Raw genomic sequence first — 10,709 nt, 5'->3', positions numbered from 1 at the left:
ATTGTGAGGAAGAGAAGCACACGACGTCGTAGTGGAGAATCTTTAATACGACCTCGTGTAATTTTTACTTGGGCCCGACCCAAACGATAACAGAAGTTTATGTTTTGCTAGTTTTAAACCCAGCAGTTTTCAATGAATTTTTTTTTTTTACAAATATTGCTATTTGATAAGTATGAAAACAAAATAAAAATAAAAACTACTCCTAGTCATTAAGAATCAATAAAAATAATCATTTTACCATCTAAAATCAAATCTAAAAAATTATGAAAGAACTTAGGTTAATAACAAAATTTAAACTTACCAATAAAGTTAACTTTTTTTACTTGCGGATACAAGAGATATGTTGCAACAAACAAAGGATAAACAGTTCTGAATCAGCTCAAATCAAACCAGATGAGATCAACTCACTTGGGAAATCTCCATGTCTGAGTTTATAATCAAAGAAATCGTAAATGCGAGAAATAATGTATGTACATTAAAGAAGCATATTAAACTGAGTAAAGTAGATCCCCCTCGTCTACCATAAATATCTCAAACCTTTCTTCACTAGCCTGACTTGAGAGATGATACTCTCATGGCAAAGGCTCTTGCGAGTCTCCAAGACGAGACAAGTGCAAGTAAGCATCAGTCCCTGCAACATTTCAACAACAAACATAAATCAAAGTTTTTTTTTTGGGAGAATTACCAATTGTGACTCAAAACTTGGAGTCAAACCCAAAAGAGTACCCCAACTTGGGTCAAAGGCAAAAGTAACTTAAAAGGCTATTGAAATTACAACTATCTCCTTGTGAACAAACAAAAAAACGGATTTTTTTTTACGTTTCTACCCCTCGCAAGTCGTCTGTAAACAGACGACTTGAAAATAAGTCGTCCAGACGACTTTAAGTTAAGTCGTCTGGACAGTTATTCTTAAACATAATTTAAAAATTTTGTAGAAAATATTTTGATAAGTGAAAAATTGGAATTATGTAATTAACATATGTCTTAAGAGATATAAATTAATATATAACAAATTTCAATTGTTTTCAGCCCAGATGAGTGAAAGTAGTGAGTCATGATATTCTTTAGTTTATGTTTCATCAACATATGTTGTAGTATTGTATGTGTTCTTAGGGTTAGATTTTGGAAAGCATTAAAACCGTTTTTGAAAATTTTTAAAATTACCTAGGCGTGTTCGTTTCTGTGTATAGTAAACACTATTGAAGTATAATTTGATTTTATAACGTGGTTAGTAAGTTAATTTAGTCATTTTAGTTTAGGGGTTCATTTTAGGGTATTGGACGACTTAATATTTAGTCTTCTGTTCCCAGACGACTAAATATTAGGTCGTCTGATGTACATTATCAGCCAGAATAAGTCGTCTAAACCGGACCAAACCTTAAAGTTTACCAATGTACTTTTAAAGCTAACCGGATTATTTACCCAATATATAAGGTGATTTTTTTTTTTTTTTTCATTTTCCGCGAACAGAAACCCTAACAGTTCTCTCTCACCGGCGATATCAAAGGCGATTCGAATTCCCACTATTTCCGAACAACCATCGTTCTCAACGTCGGCTATCTATCTCACTTCATTCTCACCGTTGTCGCCGCAGCTTCTTCTAACCCTAGCGCCGCCGATTCCTCTAAACCCTAGCGCCCCCGCTTCCACTATTTCCGAACAAACCGTCGCCCTCGCCACCGTGCTCACCAACGTTCTCACCGCCGCTTACTCTAAACACTAGCTAGCACCGCCGTTTCTTCTAAACCCTAGCGCCGCCGCTTCTTCTAAACCCTAGCGCCGCCGCTTCTTCTCTGTAAACCGTAGCGCCGTTTCTCTGTAAACCCTAACGCCGGTAAGTCATCAAACTCGTGGAAAAGATGAACATAAAACGTTGTCTCTTTCAATTTACTCATTCTCACCGTTTCACGTTTATTTTTTCAGATCTATAACCACAATGACGAGTACTCGAACTCCTTCTGCGACTAATCAGGTCCGCTTGAAATTTTTCTACTGGAAGACTTGTAAGTAAGTCGTCTGGAAAGTCTTCAACCTGGACGACTTAGTACGTCCATTTGGAAGACTTTCCAGACGACTTAAATATAAGTCGTCAACTAAGTCGTCCAGTTGGACGACTTTCTAGACGACTTATATTTAAGTCGTCTACTAAGTCGTCTGGAGTAACAATTAAGGCGTGATTGATTTAGCTTGTGTTCTGACTTCTATTGTTGTCTTTGATTATTTTGCAGACAAAAAGGATGGATATTCCAGAACTCCCCCGTAGGTTATACACATTAGGGGAAGAGCCAGAACCCCACAATAGCATTTCGTATCATACGGATAACACGAAGTTGCATACTGCTCTTAGGGAAGCTCTCACTGATGCTGAATTTGAAGAGCTCAAGGAGTCGAGATTGGGAGTTTTCATCAAGTTCAAGGAGCAGGGATTTGGTTGGGCTTCAAGGCTGGTTCACCACTTGCTCGGTTTAAAGCTGGACATTAAGAAGAAGTACGAGATGTGGTGTCTCGTTGGTCCAGAACCTGCGAGGTTTTCACTGTTAGAGTTTGAAAACATCACTGGTCTAAACTGCGACTACATCGAGGACCTTGAGACACCAGAATGTGAAGTTACCCCACAGATGGTTTCTTTCTGGGAGATGATGGGAGTTCATCGGGAAGCTGGGCCAAGTACTGATCAGATAATAGCAGCACTGAAGAGATGCGGGGATTGGTCCAGGGAAGATCGCAAGCGACTCGCGTACCTTTCCATCTTCACTGGATTCATTGAAGGGAAAAAGTTCTCAAGCGCTACACGAGCTACTCTCGCAAGGCTAGTGATGGATTTAGAAAGGTTTGAGAATTATCCATGGGGGAGAGTCGCGTTTAAGGTGCTGATGGACTCTTTGTGGAACAAAGATATTACTGGCTGTTACACCGTGGATGGCTTTATACAAGTTCTTCAGGTCTGGGCGTACGAAGCTATTCCGGGATTGGGTGCTAGTATTGGTCTACCCAGAGCAAACAGTCCGTCTCCACCGATTCTGGCTTACGACGGCAGCAGAGGCCGCAGATTCATGAAAGCTGCTATCTTGAGTCAGGTACCTTTCCATCTTCACTTAATTAAGTCGTCCGGAAGGTCTTCCAGCTGGACGACTTAGTAGACGACTTATTATAAGTCGTCTGGAAGGTCTTCCAGCTGGACGACTTAGTAGACGACTTATTATAAGTCGTCTGGAAGGTCTTCCAGCTGGACGACTTAGTAGACGACTTATTATAAGTCGTCTGGAAGGTCTTCCAGCTGGACGACTTAGTAGACGACTTATTATAAGTCGTCTGGAAGGTCGTCCAGCTGGACGACTTAGTAGACGACTTATAATAAGTCGTCTGGAAGGTCGTCCAGCTGGACGACTTAGTTGACGACTTATAATTAAGTCGTCTATTTAGTATTTTGTTTCAAATATCTAACTCGATTCTTCTTCTATTTACTGCAGACCCGCGTGATCAACTTTGTTGAGAAGGACATTAGTGAAATGTGGCCAAAATGGGACTCTGAGGTTGATGACGTGCCCGCGGAGAACATCATTAAAGTGATGTATGATCGGAGACCGTGGAAGTGGACCATGGATTGCTGGGAAGTCACTGGTACAAAACCCAAGTTTGTGACTCCATCGAAAAGAGCCAAAGAGATGGTTGTGGAGGAGGTGGAGGAAGACAATCAGAGACCTCGGAAGAAAGCTCGTAAAGAGGCTCCTAAAGAGGCTCCTAAAGAGGCTAGAGAAGAGGCTCCTACAGAGGCTACAGAAGAGGCTACAGAAGAGGCTAGAGAAGAGGCTAGTTGGGTGACCAGAGAGGAGTTAGAAAACATGTTCAAGGACTTAGGTGACATGATGAAAGAGGGGTTTAAGAAGTGCATCAGGGAGATTAGGAAGATCTCCGATAGATTGGAAGCTGTGGAGAAGAAGGTTGGTGTCACCAATCAGGCTACCCCTCAAGCCCCAGAAACCGGGGTTAGTAAAAAACACCCTACCCCACAAGCCCCAGAAACCGGGGCTAGTAACAAACAGACTACTCCTCAAAAGGATCAGCCTCCACTTCAAACCAATCATCCTACTCCTCCCACCAGACAGCCTGCTCCTCAAAAGGCAAAGCCTACTCCTCAAACTAAACAGCCTGCTCCTCAAACTAAACAGCCTGCTCCTCAAACTAAACAGCCTGCTCCTCAAACGAAACAGCCTGCTCCTCAAACTAAACAGCCTGCTCCTCAGACGAAACAGCCTGCTCCTCAAACGAAAAAGCCTTCTCCACAAAAGAAACAGCCTTCTCCTCTGCCCAAAGAGGTTAATATCAAATCTTTAAGTCGTCTGGTCTTTGTATAGATTTGTAAATATATAAGTCGTCTGGAAGGTTTTCCAGCTGGACGACTTACAAATAAGTCGTCTGGAAGGTTTTCCAGCTGGAAAACCTTCCAGACGACTTATTTGTAAGTCGTCCAGCTGGAAAACCTTCCAGAAGACTTACAAATAAGTCGTCTGAACTCCAGCTGGAACCAAATCCTCTCCCAACTTTTATTTAAGTCGTCCAGGGTTAACTTGTTCTCTTTTATTGCAGAGATTGTTGCCGGAGGATACAGCAGATGAGGCGATCTCGGTATATAAGATCTTGCCGGAGGATAAAGCAGATGGTGTCACCTCCAAAGAGATTGTTCCTCTCACTTCCACTGACCAACCGAGCTTCGCTTCCAACGATCAACAACCGAGCTTCGCTTCCACCGATCCAGCTTCAGCTTCAGAACCGAGCCTGGTTGTATTGGACCAAACAGCTCCCACTGCTTCTGTGCGTGCAAGGAGTGAACGAACGAAGAAACCTGCTCCCACGCAGATATCTCCTTATACGGCAGAGAGAAGGAAACTCCTTAGAGTGGGAAAGTATAATCCATTTCCCACACTAAACAGACCTAAGATGAAGGAGCTCGCTGATTGGTTGAAAACTGATCCGTAAGTGATTGCTTTACCCATAATAGCTTGATTTAGTCTACCAAAACTGATTGCTTTTTTGTTTGCAGTGATTATTTCACTAAGGAAGAGGACAAACCACGTACATCACCAACTTGGTGGTATCAAAAACTCCGGACATCCAAAGCATGGCTGGAAGACGTAGTAAGTCTTCTGCTTATCTTTAAGTCGTCTGGTAACTTGTCTTTGTATAGATTTGTAAATATATAAGTCGTCTGGAAGGTTTCCAGCTGGACGACTTATTTGTAAGTCGTCCAGCTGGAAAACCTTCCAGAAGACTTACAAATAAGTCGTCTGGTAACTTGTCTTTGTATAGATTTGTAAATATATAAGTCGTCTGGAAGGTTTTCCAGCTGGACGACTTACAAATAAGTCGTCTGGAAGGTTTTCGAGCTGGAAAACCTTCCAGACGACTTATTTGTAAGTCGTCCAGCTGGAAAACCTTCCAGACGACTTATTTGTAAGTCGTCTGGAAGGTTCTAACTTGTATTATTTTATATGCAGCATATAGATGCTTGGATGAATGTGCTGAGGCAGAGGTATAAGGAGAACCCACAATGTTTCCGGAGCGAGCGAATGTGCTTCCTGGATCACAACTTTACCCAGTCTTGGAGAGAACAGTATCTGGTCTTCAAAACATCGTCGTCTGATCACAATGGTTTAGGAAAAATGCTACCTAGTGGGGCGGCGAGTTTGTATGACGGATCAATGCCTTCATTTTGCCAATCAAACAAGAAGTGGGGGGAGGACATTGATGATATCTATGCGCCACTGAACTTGGACAACAAACATTGGGTGGCTATTTGGATATCGATCCCTAAGAGGCACATAGTCGTCTGGGACAGCATACCTTCAACTACCATACCAGAAAGATGGGATGAGATAATGGAGCCTTTTCTCGAGATGGTCCCTTATCTGATTGTGGAGTGCGGAGACCAGATGCATGGGTTGGAGCGATACACTTATGAGAGACTCCTCAAAGATGTACCCACGGCCAACAATGGTGATTGTGGCGTGTACGCTGCAAAGTACATTGAATGTCATGCTCTTGGGGTCCCCTTTAGCCCTAAAGACTTTGCTAGGTCCAATGCGAAGACTATGAGGGATACTATGGCTTTGGCTATATGGACGGAGCTTGTTGATCAGCATCTGAAAGATAATGAGGATGGTGGTATGTTTGTAGGCATGTATGATTAGATACACAAATCAATTTGTATAGATTTTTTAACTTGTATAGATTTTTTAACTTGTATAGATTTTTTAACTTGTATAGATACACAAATCAATTTGTATATTTGAACTATTTGTATACACAAATCTATTTGTATATTTGAACTATTTGTTTACACAAATCTATTTGTATGTTTGTGGGCATGTATGATTTATTTGATTTTCTAACTTGTATAGATTTTCTAACTTACAAATAAGTCGTCTGGAAGGTTTTCCAGCTGGACGACTTACAAATAAGTCGTCTGGAAGGTTTTCCAGCTGGACGACTTACAAATAAGTCGTCTGGAAGGTTTTCCAGCTGGACGACTTACAAATAAGTCGTCTGGAAGGTTTTCCAGCTGGACGACTTACAAATAAGTCGTCTGGAAGGTTTCCAGCTGGACGACTTACAAATAAGTCGTCTGGAAGGTTTTCCAGCTGGACGACTTACAAAAATACACTTGAAGGGATAGTAGAAGGTAGTCTAAACACTGGACGACTTAAATACACTGGACGACTTAAATACACTGGACGACTTCGTAAAAGGTCGTCTAAAAAAATACACTTGAAGGGATAGTAGAAGGTAGTCTAATACACTGGACGACTTCGTAGAAGGTAGACGAAACACTGGACGACTTAGAAATTAGTCGTCTGGACGGGTAATCAAGACTGGACGACTTATATTTAGGTCGTCTGGACAACTAGTCAACTGGTTGTGTACATTGTGGTTTCGTATGGCCAGTTTCCTTGCAGTTTGAGCATCTCCGTGCCCTGTGTTTCTTCCTGGGTTTGTGTCCCCTCATCCTAGATAGCTCCAACCAAGATTGCCATCTTGATTTCTTCTGTCTCCCCGGACCACGCTTTACGTTTGGAGGAAAGCATTCTCGTTCCTCAATATGTTGTGACACGATAGGATATATATTCTCTGAGTATCCTGCATACAGATGATTCTTTGAGTAAAGTGGACATACAAGTGTGTCGATATGCACACCAGCATGTGTTCCAGCTGCTATAGCATGAGAGCAAGGTATTTTCTCCACTCCATAGACACCACAACCACACTTTACATGTTCCAAATCAACCGCACAGTCCATTTTGCCACCTTTGACAAAGAAACGCCATCCATCAATTGGTTCGACCGTCATCGTATCCGCTATCTCTGATCGAACAGCAAGCAAGTATTCAACACCCCGGCTATGTACAGTTGGGAGACTCAAAGCATCTTGTCTCCTTTTCCAATACCATTTTCCTAACTTCTGCCTTATGAACTCCAGCAGGAACGGAATCGGAAATCCTCTTGCTCGCTTCAGTGCGGAATTAATAGATTCAGCGATGTTGCTTGTTTTTATGTTGAACCTGTTCCCTTACAATAAACCCTTGACCATAGCTTGGCGTCGGCCTTCTCCAAATACGTTGCAAGTTCCGGGTTTGCACTCCGTATCTCAGCCATGTACCGGTTAAAATCGTGAACCGTGTGCGCATAAGCAGCCCCTTTCACCAAGTACATGAGATGTTTCCCTTTAAACTTTTTGACAATGTTATCTTGAAGGTGATAATAACATATTCCTCGGGTTGCCCAAGGAAACACCTTCTCACACGCACTTTTAATGGCCGCGTGCCGGTCAGAGACTATCACCAGAGGCTTGTCATGAGATATACAACTAGCCAATTTTGTGAAAAACCATTCCCAAGAAGGTTCATCTTCAGCATCCACGATCCCAAAAGCCAATGGGAATATCTGAAAATTGCCATCTTGTGCGGCTGCAACTAACATAACACCTCCATACTTTCCACTTAGGTGAGTTCCATCCACCACAATGACCCTTCTCTGATACTTAAAACCTTTGATAGAAGCTCCAAAAGAGAGAAATAGATACTTAAATCTTTTCTCAGAATCAAGTTCTATAGCCGTGATAGAATCAGGATTTGCAATGGAGATTTGCTCGAGATATGAAGGCAGACGCGAATACCCTTCTTCTGCTGATCCTCTCACAATTTCTGTGCATATAACAGTGCTCTGTATGAAGTGGTGTAATCAAGCGTCATGCCAACATGTTCTTCATTGCATCAGTGATATGCTGTGGAGTTATCCCATCAATGATCCCAACACGATCAATGAAAAGACTACCAACATACTTTGGAGTACAGTGTCTCCGCTGAGCGATTCGGTCTCCAATTGAGCATAAATGTTTTCCACATACTTTGTTACCCAAAACGTGTTTGACCCATGTTTCACACTCGCTCTGATCTTCCATCCACAACCGCTAACCCGACATATTGCCACAAGGAGAGTTTTTGTTGATTTGTATATTCTGAAAGAAAACCTACCCCTCACTGCTGTCAACCGCAGCTCTGAAAGCAGTGCATCCTTGCTAACAAAACTCTGGTTGACATAGATGCTGGTACAATCCGATTTTCCTCCTTCAATAGCATTTGTCTTAGCATATGTCTTTTCAATTTCTTCAAAACAAATATTATCATCATCTCCTCGTCCTCATCTAGAACCTTTCCATAAAGACTGTAATCCCCACCATTCTGATCCGTTTCACCAACAATAGTGTTATCAGCATCCTCCTCCCATTTCCTCCTCCCCATTTTCCTCCTCCCCATCTTGATTTTCATCTTCAACAGACTCATTATCACCAACATCTTCAAAACATTCATCAGCCTCATCATTATCACCAACATCTTCTTCCCATTCACCAGCTTCATCATTATCACCAACATCTTCTTCCCATTCACCAGCTTCATCATTATCACCAGCTTCTCTCTTTCTCTGAAACCGTTTCCACCTTGCTGCGGCTTGATACACAAAACATACTCTATGCGTTTGAGTATCTCGAGCAAGTTTCGAACTTGTCTATCACTTGTAAATGAATGGGAGGACTGCTTGGAGTCATCATCATTTCTGCTGGTAATGAGTAGCTAATCTCCACAGTCACTGATCTCATGTCCAGGTTATAATCTTCTTGAGCCATTGCAAACAAGTTCAGCATGTGTTGAATCTTCATTCAATAAAAACAATCTTGCTCCTTTGAGATCATCACCACAAAACCCAACGGAAATCTCTCAACAACCATTCTCCATACACTGCATGTAACTTAAAATCATCTGCAAATATTCAAAATAAAACATTAGTAAACATAGAGAAAATGAAGAAGTTCAACAAACATATCGCAGACGACTTAGATTTAAGTCGTCCAGAAAGACTTAAAGGTAAGTCGTCTAAAGAGGTCACTTTTGCAATTGAAAATTAAAAGGGACGACTTAATTCTAAGTCGTCCGGCTTTGTTGTTAAAAAAAAAAATTCAGACGACTTATATATAAGTCGTCTACAAAAACGGGCTAGTTTTGCATTTGACCGAATCGTGTCAGATCTTTGACTATTTCTGGACGACTTTAAAATCAGTCGTCTCTGGAAAGTAAAATTTCAATATTTTATTCAAACTAGACGACTTACACGTAAGTCGTCCCAGGTTAGTTTTGTAATTGAAAAATAAACTTGAAATTTAACTTTCTCCAGACGACTTAACTAAAAGTCGTCCAGCTAGACGACTTATAAAGGTCGTCCGGGATAAGCAAGTTTGGACGACTTAAGGGAAAAATTCTGGACGACTTTGCTTTCCCCGGACGACTTTAAATTAAGTCTTCTGACGGACGACTTATATTATGTCGTCTGGTAAAATTAAATTATGAAGTTTTATTTTTCACTACAAAACTAACCTAAGACGACTTACACGTAAGTCGTCTAGTTTAATAAAATATTGAAATTTTAACTTTCGAGAGACGACTGAATTAATAGTCGTCCAGAAATAGTCAAGATCTGACACGATTCGGTCAAATGCAAAACTAGCCTGTTTCTCGTAGACGACTTATTATAACGTCTGGACTGTTTTTTTTCACCAAACAAAGCTGGACGACTTAGTTTAAGTCGTCCGTGACCAGAAGACTCATCAGTAAGTCTCTACATACAGATGACTTACTTGTAAGTCTTCTACGCGAACAGATTTTGAAAAAAAATTCAATTCGTACCTTCAACTAGGTGAGATGACTTTGTTTGCACACAGGGTCTTCTCCAACCACCAGAACCTCAACGAAAGCAACCGTAAGTCAAAACGAAAGAAATATGGCTCCAAACAATTTGAATCAAAGCTTCAGTTTTTTGGATGAATATGGAGAGAAAGAAAGAAATGTTGTTTTTAGTTCATAACAATTGAAACAGAGAGAGTGTAAGAGATTTACGTGCATTAAAGGGCATTAAAAGCTCCAAACAGTTCGTACAAGGTTGTTCCCACATCATGGCAGTGGCAATATGTAAATACTTGAAGAAAATGAGGTTGAGACAGTAAAGAAGCCATTTTCGAAAAAAAAAAAAAAAAAAGGGTTAATGGCATTTTCGTAGATAAAATGCAGATGTGGGGTTAAAAACTCAAACAAAAAAAAAAATGAGTCAAAAGAAAAGGTTATTTCTGTTTGAATCAAGTTTTGAGTCACTTTTGCAATAAGCCC

At 41.0% G+C, this 10,709-nt stretch overlaps 1 protein-coding gene across 1 annotated transcript in view; it reads right to left on the bottom strand.

Moving 5' to 3' along the window:
- Positions 1-278: 278 nt before the first annotated feature.
- LOC108856223 (pyruvate dehydrogenase (acetyl-transferring) kinase, mitochondrial) overlaps positions 279-10,709 on the bottom strand; it is a 19,780-nt gene continuing 9,349 nt past the window's right edge. The window contains exon 6 of the mRNA XM_018629989.2: positions 279-631. Coding sequence (XP_018485491.2) covers positions 573-631 — 59 coding nt within the window. The 3' untranslated portion in view covers positions 279-572. The remainder of the gene's footprint in view (positions 632-10,709) is intronic.

Source organism: Raphanus sativus, chromosome 5 (genome assembly GCF_000801105.2).
Source record: "Raphanus sativus cultivar WK10039 chromosome 5, ASM80110v3, whole genome shotgun sequence".
NCBI classification, from domain to species: Eukaryota; Viridiplantae; Streptophyta; class Magnoliopsida; order Brassicales; family Brassicaceae; genus Raphanus; species Raphanus sativus.
The sequence above is the reverse complement of the archived record's forward strand: the minus strand, read 5'-3'. Positions and strand labels throughout refer to the sequence as shown.